Consider the following 16,938-nt stretch of genomic DNA (forward strand, 5'->3'; position numbering starts at 1 on the left):
CAAGCTGATCTACATTTTCAATGCAATTCCAATCAAAACTCCAACAACCTACTTTGGAGACTTGGAAAAGCTAGTTACCAAATTTATTTGGAAGGGAAAAGGGCCTCAAGTTGTTAAAAGGGAGGACTCGTACTTCCTGACTTTCAAGTCTACTATAAAGCCACAGTAGTCAAAACAGCGTGGTATTGGCACAAAGCTAGACATGTTGATCAATGGAATCAAATTGAGAATTTGAAAATAGACTCCTAGATCTACGGTCAACTGATTTTTGATAAGGCCCCTAAATCCAATGAACTGGGACAGAACAGTCTCTTCAACAAATGGGGAAGGGAGAATTGGATATCCACATCCGAAGGAATGAAAGAGAACCCGTCTTACACACTATACAATAATTAACTCAAAGTGGATCAGAGACCTCAATATAAGAGACAGTACCATAAAACTCCTAGAAGATGATGTAGGGAAACATCTTCAAGACCTAGTATTAGGAGGTCGCTTCTTAGAAATTATACCCAAAGCACAAGCAACAAAAGAAAAAATAGATATATGGGAACTTCTCAAAATCAAAACCTTTTGTACCTCAAAAGAATTTGTCAAAAAGGTGAAGGAGGCAGCCAACACAGTGGGTAAGAGACTGATATCTTGCATATATAAAGAAATCCTACAATTTAACAATAGTACAAACATCCCAATTATAAAACGGGCAAAAGATATGAAAAGACATCTCTCTAAAGAGGAAATACAAATGGCTAAAACACACATGAAAAAATGTTCACCTTCACTGGGTATTAGGGAGATGCAAATTAAGACCACAATGAGATATCACCTCATACCAATAAGAATGGTAGCCTATAAACAAACAGGAAACTACGAGTGCTGGAGAGGATGCAGAGAAATTGGAACTTATCCACTGCTGGTGGGACTGTATAATGGTACAGTCAATGTGGAAGACAGTTTGGCATTTCTTCAGAAAACTAGATATTGAGTTATTCTATGATCCAGCAATTTCACTTCTTGGTATATACCCAGAAGATCTGAAAAGGCAGTGACATGAAAAGATATTTGCACAATGATGTTCATAGTGGCACTGTTCACAATTGTCAAGAGAAGGAAACAATACAAACATCCTTCAACAGATGAGTGGACAAATAAAATGTGGTATATAAATACAATGGAATACTACACAGCAGGAAGAAGGAACGAGGTTGTGAAACATATGACAACATGGATGAACTGTGAAGTCATAATGCTGAGTGAAATAAGCCAGACACAAAAGCAGAGATATTGTATGTTACCAAGCTGCAGCTACTCATCCCAAATGGCTACAGTATGCCATGCCCCTACCAAAAGTCGTTCCCAAACACCTAGATCCCTACTTGAAATTCTAGAAAAGATTCACTCATTAAGTTTTATCTCTCAGAAACTAAATCCACCAGAGCATTCCTATGCCAGACAAGTCCTAAAAACCAGAGGCAACTGCCTCTTTAAGAACAACAGTCAGATGCAGCCCCCTTCCCCATACCGTGGACACCCCGTTTCAATATAGAATAAGTTAAGTTAGGGTGCTCACTGCCAGATACCCCTGAAGACGGAGAGAGAGATTAAGTGAGAGGAAGGGGAAGCAACAAACAAGATAAAATCTAACTGTGGGAAACTGAGTCTTCCATGTTGCCTGAGGCATATCTAGGGTTGTGGCTTAGAACGCTGAGCCGCAGGCCTGCATAGAATACCATGCAGGCCCGCCCTGTAAAGATGTGTGTCTTGTGACTACCATTGTCTTAAACCTAGATTGTATTCACCTGATGTAAACCTAGATTGTATACACCTGATGTAAACATAGGTATCTGGTGGGCTCTTCCCCAACTGAGGACCTGTATCATATACACCTGATCTTCTGAAATAAATAGCTGGAGCAAGGCTGCATTGTCGTGCACTTAGCATGGGATGCAAGTGGGCCCCCTGCTCCCTTATATATTTTTTTAAATTTTGAAATAAATTCAAAGTTCTATGAACAGTTGCAAAAACAATACTAACCCGATACACAGAATTCCATCATACCCTGACCCCCTCCCCCAATAGCTCAATCCACCAACTTTAACATGCTGTCACATCGCTATTTCTTTCCCTCCCTCTCTATCATCCATCATCCATTGCTTTGTCTTCCGAACATGAGTTAGCTGCACACATCCTTGAACATACACTATAATTCACGAATACACTTCCCATGAACAAGAACATTCTTTTATGTAATCCCATTAAGCGCAGCTAAGAAGTACAATAGATTCAACAATGATACAAAGCTTACATTCTATATTTCCTTTTCCTTATGCCTCAACTGTGTCCTTTTGAGCCACCTGTCCTCTATCCTCCAGTCCCATCCAAGTTCATCCTTAGCATTCAATTGTCATCTAGTTAGACTGTCTTTTTTTTTCAGTTGTGGAAACATATATACAGCCTAAATCTTCCCATTCCACCCCCTCCCTAGCCTTCCATTAGTGGGATTAATCACGTTTAGAATGTTGTAATGCTCTTTCCCACCATCCATTACTAGAAATTTCCCTTCACCTCAAACAGCAACCCTACACTCATTTCTTAACTTCCCATTGCCCCTTCCCCCATTTCTCTTAACCCAAACTCTACTTTTCATCTCTATGGTTATATTCTCTGATGTCTTTGTGTTTACTGTGGGGCTTAAAATTAACCTCTTAAATCCATATCAATCTTGTTTTTCTTTGATACCACCTTCACTTCAATAGGACACATAAACTATGTTCCTATACTCCTTCATTCCCCCACCTTTCTAAAGTTGTCTAAAATTACATATTTTACATTGAGTTCAAAACCACTGATTTGTCATTAGAGTTTGTGTATTTTATATCATGTAGGAAGTAAATAGTGGACTTACAGTTCAAAAATTATTGACTTCTATTTGTATTCCATTGTGGTTGGAGAATGTGCTTTGAGTATATTCATTTTTTTTTTTTTTTTAAATTTCTTGAGGCTTGTTTTATGTCCCAGCTTATGGTCCCTTCTGGAGAACGATCTGTGATCACTAGAGAAAAATGAGTGTCCTGGTGATTTGGGATGTAAGGTACTATATATGTCTGTTAAAATTCTCTATATCTCTTTCTCCTTTCCCTGTCTTTCTGCTGGCAGGGCTCCCTTCAGAATCTGAAGTAGGGCAGGTCTTTCATCGGCAAAGTCTCTTAGCATTTGTTTGTCTGTGAAAAATTTAAGCTCTCCCTCAAATTTGAAGGAGAGTTTTTGCTGGATAAAGTATTCTTGGTTGGAAATTTTTCTCTCTCAGAATTTTAAATATGTCATGCCACTGCCTTCTCGCCTCCATGGTGGCCGCAGAGTACTCACTACTTAGTCTTATGTTGTTTCCTTTGTATGTGGTGAATTGCTTTTCTCTTGCTGCTTTCAGAACTTGCTCCTTCTCTTCAGTATTTGACAGTCTGATCAGAACATGCCTTGGAGTGGGTTTATTTGGATTTATTCTATTTGGAGTTTGCTGGGCATTTATGCTTTATGTATTTATATTGTGTGGAAGGTTGGGGAAGTTTCCCCAACAATTTCTTTGAATACTCTTTCTAGACCTTTACCCTTCTCTTCCCCTTCTGGGACACCAATGAGTCTTAAGTTTGGACGTTTTATTTTATCTATCGTATCCCTGGGATTCATTTCGATTTTTTTCTCCATTCTTTCTTTTGTTCTTTCATTTTCTGTTCTGTGGGCTTCTAGGACACTGAGATGTTGTTCAGCTTCCTCTAGTCTTGTATTGTGAATATCCAGAGTCTTTTTAATTTGGCCAACAGTTTCTTTTATTTCCATAAGATCTTCTATTTTTTTATTTACTCTCGCAATGTCTTCTTTATGCTCTTCGAGGGTCTTTTTTATGTCACGTATATCCTGGGCCATGGTCTTCTTGATGTCCTTTAAATCCTTTGCCATGTTTTCGTTCCTCGATTGTAGTTCTTTGATTAATTCTGCGAGGTACAGTGTATCTTCTGATATTTTGATTCGTGTGTTTGGAGTTGGATTCTCCATATGTTCTGGTTTTGTTACAAGCATTAAGATTTTCTGTTGTTTTTGGCCTCTTGGCATTTGTTTTGCTTGATAGGGTTCCTTCAAGTTGTAAAGAAAAAGGGATATTGATCTAATTTTTCAGGAACAGTTTGGTGACGTACACTTTCTCTAACTAACTAGCAGATGGCATCTGTGAGTCACCTATATCCCTCAAGTCAGTTCTCAACCTTGTTCCCGCGGTGTGTGGGGAAATGATTCTTGTGGGTTCAGCTGGAGAACTCAGTTTGGGTGTGTTGCTGGAGCTGTCCGCCCTGAATGTGGGGCACATGTACAGGTGGCCAGGGAGGAAAGGCAGTTTTAATGTTCAAATCCCCCAGGATCCCGGAGATTCAAGGCTGCTGCAAGAGTCTAAGCCTTCATTTCTTTTCAGCCCCAGACCCTCTCTCTCGCTGATCCACAAACCACCAGACTTGGCGTAGCGTCCCTGGGTTCTCTGAGCGGATCCCCCCTCCCAGCCGCGCTCCTCCAGGAGCTCAGCCGAGGGAATGCCGTGCTACGTCACCAGTGCGCACTGTCCCTCAAGGGAAGCCCCGGGCTGCCGGGCCGTGCGGTGGCGTGCTCTTAGCCTGAGGCAAAAATGGCTGAACGGGACATCTCAGCCCCCTCCTCCTCGCACAGTTCCTCCTTCCCAGCTCCGGGACAACTGGCGGGGCTTTGGGCTGTGGGCACGGCCCTGGGCAGGAGTTTATCCAGCCCTCCGGGGGGCCAGCTGCTAGCTGCGGGGTTTCTTTCTGCTTCCGGCTCTCCCCTCCGTTCCCCCGGACCCAAGGGTATCTGCTGCGGGCTATCTTCCCAGCCAACACCGAGAGGCCGGCCCAGACCCCTCTTGCTGTGTTTTACTGCATGGTTCCCACAACCGCAGCTGGCGCCATTCCTGGGTTTTTCCCTTTTTCTGTTTTTTTAAAAGAGCCAGCCGGTCTCCAAATGCTGAACCCTGGCTTCCCCAGCCCGCCATGCGGCTGTGGGTCTTCCAGCCAGGTTACTCACTCATTTCAAAATGCCTACTCCCAGTTTCACCAAGTATACGGCCCCTCTGGAGCTAGGAGCCCTCGTCCAGCTGGCGCATCACTGTAACTGGTATTCTTGGTCACTTTCTGGTTTTTAGCTACTGTTTTTCACGGAGGCATTTTTTTCGCCCTGTCTCAGCTAGCCACCATCTTAGTTTCTCATGTATAAATATTTTAAGCATAAAAAGACAATTTATTGGTTTATTAGACTGAAAATTTAAGGTTATAGGTTCTTCAGTCACTAAAAGCTCAAACTAGGTTAAAAATTTTGCCTTTTTTGGTGTTGTCTTCACAGTTAGGCAGTGGCTGGGGTAAGGTCAGCCCCTTATGAACTAAAAGACAGAGAGGGATAGTTCCCCAAAATAAAAGTCATGATTTTAGATTAGTCTAAAACAAAAGATTCCACCACAGGGCATGTGTATCTTTTTAAAAGTGACTCCATGATGCTTGCTCTGAGAAAAATCACATTGCCTGATTCCAGGACGCCTTGAGCATCTTCTGTGCGGTGGCCATTGTGCTAAGTGCTGGGAATACATGAAGAGCAAAACAGAGACTCTCTCTTTCCCCAAGGGGTTTGCATTTTAAGATCAATGTACTTTCTCATGACTCTAGCCATCTAGTCACTGTCTTCATGGAACAAGACAGAACAGCTGGTGGGGAGACTGTTGCAGCCAGGCTGTCTCCAGGCAGAGCCTGAGACACGTATTAAGGACATATGATTTACGGAGGGAGTGTTCTCAGGAGAAAGGGGAGGGAAGGAAACAAGATGGGGCAAGGGAGGGAAACAAGATGGGGCCAGGGAAGGCACTAAGTAATAAAGTAGTCTCAGCTGAATCAGCTTCATCGTGCTTCCATGGAGAGCTCAGGAGCATGAATGGTACCACAAAGCTGATCCCAGCTTGAGGCAAGAGGACCAGCCTTTTGTATCCCCATTTCAGTCAACCATGGGTTGGGGGCTGCCCTGGGTGGGCTGGAGGTATAATAGTCCAGACCAGTGGTCCTTTTCTGCCAGGGAAAGTCTCTGAAGTGGGGAGCCGTGAGCCATTAGCTGCTAACACTTTCAGCAGCTGGGATGGTCCACTGCCCTGGGGAAGCATCTGGGCAGGACACCAGGAGGACGATGCCAGTTACAATTTTCATTATGTAATGTGTAAAGCCTATCTATGTATTGGATAACAGCTTTCATTCAATTATAATTCAATTAGTTACATGCTATTACCAGAGATCACTCAACAATACTACCAAAAAAACAGGGAGATGAATTAAAAGGCTTTTTTTTGTTTGTTTGTAAATGTCTGTAACTTTATTTGGGATCTCTCAGCCACTGTGACCTCAGCTTGTTCCCTTTCTTTTTTCCCCCTTTTGGTCAAGTAGGCATTTTCAACCCCTCACTGTCAGGACCAGGCTCATTCCCAGGAATCATGTAACCCACATGATTTAAAGGCATGTAGCCCACAGAGTAGCACTACAAACCTAAGTAAGTATTATCATGTTATACTTACAAGGTATGACACTGGTGCAGAGGGTTAACAACAGAGTGGTATGGAAAAACTACCCATTACATATTATAGACTATATTTAACAGGAATATCTTACCAACACTACACTAATACTGGGAATGAATAATAAGCAGCTGATAAGAGCTCTGGATGTATCATGTAATGATAATTGTTTAAAGTTGAGTGATGATAACTGTGAAGAAAATGTAAGAAACTGTTTATCTTGGGATAGAATATATATTAAGTGAAATAAGGAACTCACTACTTAATAAATCAAGCCCTCAACTTGAGGATTGCTCTTCTGAAATTTAGGGCTGTAAATGGGAGGCATAATTATGCCTAAGAGGCATCTCTAGGGAGCCTCTTTTGTTGCTTAGATGTGACCTTTCTCTCTCTCTAAGCCCAACTCAGCAAATAAATTCTTTGAACAACCCCCACCCCACCCCCACGAAGGACATGACTTCAGGGGTTGAAAATGCCTACTTAACAAAAGGGGGAAAAAAGAAAGGGAACAAGATGCAGTCACAGCGGTTGAGAGATCCCAAATAAAGTTGAGAGGCTATCTTGGAGGTTTCTCTTACGCAAGCTCCAGCCAGACATCCCAAATGGCCACAGTATGCTACGTCCTTACCAAAAGTAGTTCCCTAATACGTAGGTCCCTTCCTGAGAGACTATAAACACCCACTTGCTAAATGTTATCTCTCAGAAACTTAGATCCACCAGAGTGTTCCTATGCCAGACAAGTCCTAAAACTCAGAGGCAACAGCCTCTTTAAGACCAACATTTAGGTACAGACCTCTTCCCCATACTGTCGACACCCCCTTTCAATATGAACAAGTTAGGGTGCTCACTGCCTAGACACCCCTGAAGATGGAGAAAGAGATTAAGTGAGAGGAAGGGGTAGCAACTAACAAGATAAGATTTAACAAAGGTCTATGAATACTGAAACTCTATATAAATATATATATATATATATTTTTAGATGCTGAGCGGTTGGAATAGCTGGAAAGAGGTAAATGACATGGTGGAACTATAACCTATAACATTCCTTGAACTTCGCTCTATAGCTACTCATTGAATTTTGGAATAGCTGGAAGGAGGTAAATGACATGGTGGAACTATAACCTATAACATTCTTTGAAATTTGCTCTATAGCTACTCACTGAATTGTGCTTTGAAAGTCTTCACCTTTCTGTATATACACTATATTTCATAATAAGGAAAGAACTGAAACTGTAGAAATGTAACCCATAACAATTTTAGAAATTGCTTGTTGCTGTACACCAAAAGTAAACACCTTTCTGTATGTATGTTATATTTTACAATAATGTAAACAGCTGAAGTTGTGGAACTGTGACCCATGGTATACTCTGGAATTTGCTAACTACTTGCTAAATCATACTTTGAAGGTTATCACTGTTATGTATATATGTTAAAGTTCACAATTAAAAAATGCATTAAAATAATCTGGTTGAAAAAAAGCAAGTAATTTCAGGGAATCTTTTCAGGGAAAAAAAGAAAAACAAGTAATCCCTAACAACTTGACATTCTACAGAGCAATTTAAAAAACAAAAGAAAACGGTAGATCAAAATTAACTGTTTAGGAAGCACTAACAAAGTATTTATGTTCTCACATCATGAAGCAATTCTATAGAAAGACAAAGACACTGAAAAGAGACATCTGATATAATCTCTGGGTTTATGTTTTCCTCAGGACATACAAAGAAGGATAAGAGGAATTCTTACCATTTGGTGTGTTACAGAAGAATTTCAATCACTTGCCATAAAGACTTAAAAAGGAAAAAATGTTTTCTTAGCAACTACTTACGCTTTACAAATAATGGAATGCTGAACCTCAAACTCCAAATTAGTAATAACAGGGCAAGTATATACTCTGGTGGCTGAAATATCTGGTGAATCTTCTCCAGGAACAGGTTCAGTCTTCCAAGTTTTATTTAATTTTTCCATATCCTCTTTCAGCTGGTCTAAGCATTGACTTAAAAATTCATGAGCATCCTAAGAAGGCAATAACATCCTCCATCAGATCAAAACATGTCTTGTCACAACCATGGGTTATTACTGCTGTGATTTATATGGCTAAAGCAATTGGAATTAAATGGCATAGGTAAACAAAGCCATATTTATTCTAACAAGGATTTTGGGGTACATATTTTGTGAATAAAGATGGATGATGAACATTAAATTCTTAACTATCAGCTGGATTAGCATTAATTAATTACTCTCTTTACTTAGCTATAAAAATGTTATTTTTCTAAAATAACTTTTGGAGCTGAAATAGCCCAAGTTCTTCTCTTGGCAAACCACATCTATATTATTAAAATATGATAAAATATATACTGAACCTTACCATAACTCCCCAGATTTTTCAACCCATGATGAATACACACACATTAATCTCGTTTTAAAATAAAAATGAAGGAACATACTAAAATCATTTCAATTTCCTATTTCTAAAGAGTTGTATATAATAGTACTCACATTCTGCATATAACCAGAGAATCTCTCTGCTGTAGCTGAAATGGCATTTTTAACCTTCTTGAGTAAATCTTTTTTGGTCTCTGAATTACAGATATCTTTTTTAACAAGCAGGTGTGCAAAGCGTCTGGTAAAACAAAAGAGAAAAGGTTAGCACGTTTTATAACCACTGGTGATGCATAATATTTTAAAGAGTAATAACTAACAATGGCACATAAAGTTTTAAGTGTCAAAATCCTATTATTCTATAATTAGAATTAGGTAAAAGGTACACAGTAAGTACCTAACAATTACCTGATAAGTGCATTGAGTGGAATTTTCTTCCATGGGATACTCTGCTTAAGCAAATCGTTTGCAAACGACTGGAGTGAAAAGAGAGATTGCAAAATAGCATTCATATAGCATGTATTTCCCAAATTGGAGAAGCTGTAAATGAAAGAAATAATACGTTAGAAGATAAAAGTAATTCCTGAAACATGTTCAAAATAGAAGGGGTTCTCACACTTTAACATGCATCAGAATCACCTGGAGAGCCCGTTAAAATACACATTGTTGAGCCCCAACCCCAGAGTTTCTGATTCAGTAGGTCTGGACAAATAGGGGTCAAAAATGCACATTTCCAGCCAATTCCCAGGTAATGCTGACACTGCTGGTCTAGGGATTACACTTTGAGAATGAATGCATTATAGCAGTATAACAATAGTTTAGTTTCAACTAACAGAAAATTACATATTTTCAAATGAATGTATACAGGATTGGGGAACTTACCCAACAAATGAATGTATACAGGATTGGGGAACTTACCCAAAGAGCTTTTTTAAATTTTATTTTTTTCCATTGAGATACAGCTTACATACTATAAAATACAAAATCTTAACAGTACTGCTTAGTGAATTTTTATATACATTGTGGTAAATTGAATTATATACCTCTATTTAGACATGTTCTTAATCTTAATCCTCATTCCTGTGAACTCCTTATAAATAAAACTTCTTAAAAAAGTTATTTTTAGTTAAGTAGTGATGCCTATAAGGAGAGGGCCACAGGGAGAAGCAGGAAGTCAGCTGTGAAAAGGAGAAGATATCATCACGTGACAGGAAGATGAAATACAAACCAAGGAAACCTAAGCATTGCCAGCAAGCCAGCACCAGAACATTGCCAGTCCCAGAAGAAGCCAGCTGTGAGACAATAAATTCCTATTTTAAGCCAAACAGCATTGTGTGGTACTTGTGACAGCAGCTCAGAAAAACTAAGACATACACATCCACCCATGAAATCAACACCAAGGCCAACATACAGAATTCTCCAGAAAGTTCTAATCACTTCAGAGGTTTCCTTGCACACCTTCCCCATCAATACCATTCTGAAGATAACTATTATTCTGAGTCTATCACTTTAGATTAGTTTTGCCTATTCTTGAGCTTCACATAAAAGGAAATCAAACAGTAGGAATTCTCTTTGTGTCTGGAGTCTTTCACTAAACATTATGCTTGCGAGTCATTCATACTGTGATATGTATAAGTAGTTAATTATTTTTTAATGCTTTTATAGTATTTCTCATGTTTGAATATAACACAATTTACCCAATTCCTCTGTTGATGGACCTTAAGAGTTGTTACTAGGTTGCTTTCAATTCTTTTGGGTATATACTTGTAAGTGGATTCCCTGGTCATATGGTTACATGGTAACTGCCAAACTATCTTCTACAGCAGCTGCAACATTTTACATTCTCAACAACAAAGAGTTTTCCTATATCTCCACATCCTCCCCAAAACTTGCAATTTCATTTCTTTAATAGCAGCCATTTTAGTGGGTATGAAATGGTATCTCATGGTTTTGATTTGCATTTCCCTAATTGCTAATGACGTTGAGCACCTTTCCATGTGCTTTTGGTCATTTGCATATCTTCTTTGGAGAAAAGCATACTCAATTCTTTTGCTTATTTTTAAATTGGGTTGTTAGTAATTTTGTTGTTCAGTTGTAGGATTTTTTCATATATTCTGGATTTTAACCCTTATCGGATATGTAGACTTCAAATATTGTCTCCCATTGTGTAGTTGTCATTTTACTTTCATGACAAAGTCCTTTGATATGCAAAAGTTTTTAATTGTGAGGAGGCCCCATTTATTTTTCTTTTGTTGCTAGTGCTTAAGGTATACAGTCTAAGAAACCACTGCCTAACACAAGGTCCTGAAGATGCCTCCCCACATTTTCTTCCAGGAGTTTTATAGTCCTGGTTCTTATTGGTTCTTTGATCCATTTTGAGTTGATTTTTGTGTATGGTATGAGATAGGAGTCCTCCTTCATTCTTTTGCATATGGATATCCAGCTCTTCCAGCAATATTTGTTGAAGAGACTATTCTTTCCCAATTAAGTGGATTTGGCACCCTTATCAAAAGTCAACTGACCATAGACATGAGGGTCTATTTCTGAATTCTCAATTTGATTCCACTGGCCTATATATCTGTCCTTATGCCAGTACCATGCTGTTTCGACCACTGGAGCTTTGTAATAAGTTTTAAAATTATATAGTGTGAATCCTCCAACTTCATTCTTCTTTTTAAAGGTGGCTTTGACTACTTGGGGCCTCCTATGCTTCCAAATAAGTTTGATGACTAGTTTTTCCATTTCTGCAAATAAGGCTGTTAGAATTTTGATTGGGATTGTGGTGAAATCTGTAAATCGTTTTTGTATGTTGGGACATTTTCAAATTACTGATTTAATTTCTGTACTTGTCATAAGTTTGTTGAGATTTTCTATTTTTGAGTCAGTTTTGATAATTTGTGTTTCTAGGAATTTGTCCACTTGTTAGCGTATAATTGATCACAGTATTATCTTAGAATCATAGTTCTGTAAGACCAATAATGTCTCCACTTCCATTTCTGATTTTAGTTATTTACGTCTTTATTCTTTTTTTTCCTTCAATCTAGTTAAAGGTTTGTTGATTTTGCTGATCTTTTCAACTTTTGGTTTTGATGATTTCTCTCAGTTGTTTTTCTGTTTATCATTTTGTTTATTTCCACACTAATCTTTGTTATTCCCTTCTTTCTGCTAACTTTAGGTTTAATTTGCTCTTCTTTTTCTTTTAAGGTATACATTTAGGTTATTTACTTCAGATCAACAGTAAACGTAGGTATTTAGTGCTATAAATTTCTCTCTGAGCACTGCTTTCACTCAATCCCATGGGTCTTCGCATGTTTTGTTTTTGTTTCCATTCATTTGTAAGCATTTTCTCATTTCCCTTGTGATTTCTTTTTTGACCCACTGGTTTCTGAAAGAATGTTGTATAGTTTCCACATATTTATGGATTTTCCAGTGTTCTTTCTGTTACTGATTTCTAGCTTCAATCCACTGTGGGTGACTGTAGTCTATTAAGTGTGCAATAGCATTATGGCTAAAAAAACAAAATACATACCTGAATTTTAAAAATATCATTGCTAAAAAATGCTAACCATCAAACATGGCAAAGTAAATACATTCTGAAAACTCTCCAGAGATTCAACGAAAAAATGACAATTCTGAATTTTCTGAAACTCTGAAGGAGGATACAGACTGGAGAAGGACCTGCAGATGCCAAATTGAAGAAAGAAGAAATATCAGGTAGGAATCTTCCGTCCCAGACCATCCAGTTCTCTCCCCTCCCCAGCATTCAGGCTCAGTGCAGGAAAGAAACAGAAGCAGCAGATAGGAACCTTCCCACCAAGGATACAGATTTTAAAATCTCTTACAGCAGTGAGATATATCCCAACTGTTTGAAGACCCAGAGGTCAATGAGGGACAAAAAGACTGAGAAAACGTGGCAGAGACTGCGTTTCTAGCCCTGGGTCTGAAAACCCTTCCCCAAACCTCAAGGGAAGCAGAAGCCGGTGGTCGTTTCCTTGCCTTGGAGATGACTGGAGCACTGGGTCAGCCGAGGGAGTACTCGGCCACAGGTGTAGTCCCCAATTGAGCCAGATTATGGCTGGCAAAGTGAGGACATAGGATCCCTGCCGTTTCAGCACTTCAGTAGCCTGTGAAGACGAGTAAGTTACCGAATGGCACCATCTGCTGCAAAGTCCAGAAATTGCAAGAGAATACTGACAACCGGCCAGCAAGAGAAACAAAGAAATACAGAGATCAAAGAAGATCAACAAGAAAACCCAAGGCAAAAGAGAGAAAACATCCTCCAGAATAAACTAATCAAGAAAATCAGATGCCTAGACAGCAAAAAATCATGGGCCACATTAGGAAACATGAAGATATGGCCCAGTCAAAAGAACAAACTGACACCTCAACTGAGATTCAAGAGCTGAAATACTAATTAAAGATGTTCAAACAAATCTTCTAAATCAAATCAAAGAGTTGAAAGAAAAGAGTTGAAGGATATAAAGAAGACACCGTGTGACCATCAGGAAGACTAAGCTTGGAAAAATGAATGGCAGAACTTAGGGGAATGAAAGGTACAATAGAAGAGATGAAAAACATAATGAAGATACACAACAGCAGAAATGGAAAGGCAGAAGAACGGTAATTACCAAATTAGAGGACAGATCTGAAATCCTATACACAAAAGAACAGATAGGGAAAAGAATGGAAAATATGAGCAGGGTGTCAGGAAACTGAATGACAACATGAAGCATACAAATATGTGCCACAGGTGTTCCAGAAGGAGGGAAGGGAAAAGGGGCAGACAGATTAACAGAGGAAATAATCAATGCAAAATTTCCCATTTCTTATGAAAGACATAACATTAACAAGTTCAAGAAGCACAGTATACCCCAAACAGAATTGATCCAAACAAGACCTACTCCAAGACACTTACTAATCAGATTATCAAATGTCAAAGACAAAGAGAGAATTCTGAAAGCAGCAAGAGAAAAGTGATCCATCACATACAAGGGAAGCTAGGTAAGACTATGTGTGGATTTCTCAGTAGACTCCATGGAGGTGAGAAGGTAATAGTATGATATATTCAAGATACTGAATGACAAAAACTGCCAACCAAGAATCCTATATCTGGCAAAACTGTCCTTCAAAAATGAGGGAGTTGAAAAGATTTACAGATAGACAGACTCAGAGAGTTCATGAACAGGAGACCTCCTCTACATTACTAAAGGGAGTGCTACAGACAGATAGGAAAAGACAGGAGAGACAGGTTTGGAGAAGAGTGTAGAAATGAAGATATGAGGAGATAGAAAGAAGGTTAAGATCAGGCCTTTGATGATGAAGGAGTACAGAATGTTCAACAGGATTGATTGTACAGATCCAGAAACTGATAGCACAATACTGGGTGATAGCAGTACAATACTGTAAGTACACTGAACAAAGAAGACTGTTAGTATGGTTGAACAAGAAAGGCTGGGGGTACATAGGACACCAGAGGGAAAGACAGAAGATAAAGACTGGGATGGTATAACTTGGTGAAACATAGAGTGGTCAATGATTGTTATTAAATGTACAAATATAAGAACGTTTTTACATAAGAGACAACATATGAATGTAAATTTTGCAAGGTGTTAAAAATGGAATGGTATTGGGGGAAAAAAACCAATTAGTGCAAACTAGTTAACAGTAACATTGTAATATGCTTCTGTTAATTGTAAGTAAGGCAATATACCAAAGCTAAACGTCTGTAAGATGGGGATGTAAGGGAGAGACAGATTCTTGGCATCGGTGTTGCTGTATGACTTTTTAATTGTATTTTATCTTAATTTTTTGCTGTTGTTTAGTTGTCATTTTTTTTTCTTTTTCTTTTTTTTTTTTTTTTGCCTCTTCCTCTTTCTTTGTGGAAGAAACTGAAATGTCCTCATGTAGATAGTGGTGGTGAATGTGTATCTATGTGATTATACAGGGAATCACTGATTGTTTACTTAGGATGGAATGTATGGTATGTGACTAAAACTGTCTAAAAAAATGCTAACCATCATCTGAGCCTTCAGTGAGTCATAATCTTTTTGTTTGTGGCAGGTCTTTCCTCAATGTGGAGGTCTACTGACTGATTAGGGTGATGGTTGCTGATAGTTGGAATGGATGTGGCAACTTCTTAAAATAAGACAAAAATGAAGTTTGCCGCATTGATTGCCTCTTCCTTTCACAAAAGATTTCTCTACAGCATGCGACAGTGTTTGGTAGCATTTTACCCACAGTAGAATTTCTTTCAGTATTGGAGCCAATTCTCTCAAACCATGCCACTGCTTTATCAATCAAGTTTATGTATATTCTAAATCCTTTGTTGGCATTTCAATAATGTTCACAGCATCTTCACCAGGAGTAGATTTCATCTCAAGAAACCACTTTCTTTATTCATCCTTAAGAAGTAACTCCTTATCCGTTAAAGTTTTATCATGAGATTGCAGCAATTCCATTGTAGCTTCAAGATATACTTCTAATTCTAGTTCTCTTGCTCTTTCCACATCTGCAGTTACTTGCTTCACTGAAGTCTTGAACCCCTCAAATTCAGCCATGAGGACTGGATCAAATTCTTCCTAACTCCTGTTAATACTGATATTTTGACCTTCTTCCATAAATAATGAATATCCTTAATGGCATCTAGAATGGTGAATCCCTTCTGGAAGATTTTTAATTTACTTTGCCCAGAAGATGAATCACTATCTATGGAAGCTATTTCTTATACTCTTCCTTTCACTTGAACACTTAGAGGCTATTATAGTACTATAATAGCCTCTAAGTAACTACACTATTACTGTGTGTGATGGAATAGGGAGGCCCGAAGAGAGGGAGATGGGGGAATGGCCAGTTGGTGGAGCAGTCAGAACACACACAGTATTTATTAAGTTCACCATCCTATGTGAGCACAGTTCTTGGTGCCCAAAACAAATAAAATAGTAACATCAAAGATCACTGATCAGAGATCACCATAACAAATTTAATAATAATGAAAAAGTTTGAAATATTGTGAGAATTACCAAAATGTGACAGAGAGACAAGAAGTGAGCATATGCTGTTGGAAAAATGGTGCTGAAAGACTTGCTTGACACAGGGTTGCCTCAAATCTTCACTTTGTAAAAACGTAATATCTGCAAAGCGCAATAAAGTAAAACAATAAAATAAGGTATACCTATACAAAAAAGGTGGGGGTGGGCAAAGGAGTATAGGAATAGTGTACGTGTATGATAATGGGGTCAAGTTGGTATCAAATATGATTGTTATGTTTTTAGGATGTTGAATTTTAACCCCATGATAACTACCATGAAAATATATGAAAAATATATCCAGAAAGAAATGAGAAAGGACTCAGTATGATAAAATTAAAAAAAAAAAAATTTAAATAAATATGAAAGTAGGCATTAATGGAAGAATTGAGGTATAAGGTTTAAGACTTATACCTTAAGTGTTGTGGTATAAGGTATAACACAACGACTAAATAGCAAAATGGAAACAGAAAGTCCTGCATTATCTGTAGTGACTTTAAACATAAATGAATTAAACTCCCCAGTCAAAAGGCAAACATCGATTGTGCTATAAGACTGTTAACATAATTAACAGCTCTCAATTATATATATGAATGTGGTTAAAAGGAGAAATTTTAGATTGTACATACATTACTAGAATAAAAAAATTAAAAAAAAAAAGGCCGATACAACATAAACAGTGAACTCTATTATAAACAATGGACTACAGTTAGAAGTACAATTATAACAATGTTCTTTCATGAACTGTAATAAATGTACCACAATAATGCAAGGTGTTAATAAGAGGGTGATGTAAGGAAACTGTATTTTACGCAGTATTTTCCTGTAAACCTACATCTTCTCTGATAATAATTTTAAAAAGGCTAAAATGGCTAAACGGCTAAAAAAGCATGACCCAACTATATGCTGTCTACAAGACAATCACCTTAAAGTAGG

The 16,938-nt window shown here is 38.3% G+C and overlaps 1 protein-coding gene across 6 annotated transcripts in view; it reads right to left on the bottom strand.

Moving 5' to 3' along the window:
* Positions 1 to 16,938, bottom strand: part of USP37 (ubiquitin specific peptidase 37) — a 159,207-nt gene that overhangs the window by 77,273 nt on the left and 64,996 nt on the right. For all 6 annotated transcript variants that reach the window (XM_037848579.1, XM_037848581.1, XM_037848583.1 and 3 more), the window contains 3 exons: positions 9,386 to 9,517; positions 9,095 to 9,218; positions 8,424 to 8,611 (listed from right to left, as the gene is read on the bottom strand). In XM_037848579.1, coding sequence (XP_037704507.1) covers positions 8,424 to 8,611; positions 9,095 to 9,218; positions 9,386 to 9,517 — 444 coding nt within the window. The remainder of the gene's footprint in view (positions 1 to 8,423; positions 8,612 to 9,094; positions 9,219 to 9,385; positions 9,518 to 16,938) is intronic.

The sequence above is a fragment of the Choloepus didactylus genome, chromosome 9 (genome assembly GCF_015220235.1).
Source record: "Choloepus didactylus isolate mChoDid1 chromosome 9, mChoDid1.pri, whole genome shotgun sequence".
Taxonomy (NCBI): domain Eukaryota; kingdom Metazoa; phylum Chordata; class Mammalia; order Pilosa; family Megalonychidae; genus Choloepus; species Choloepus didactylus.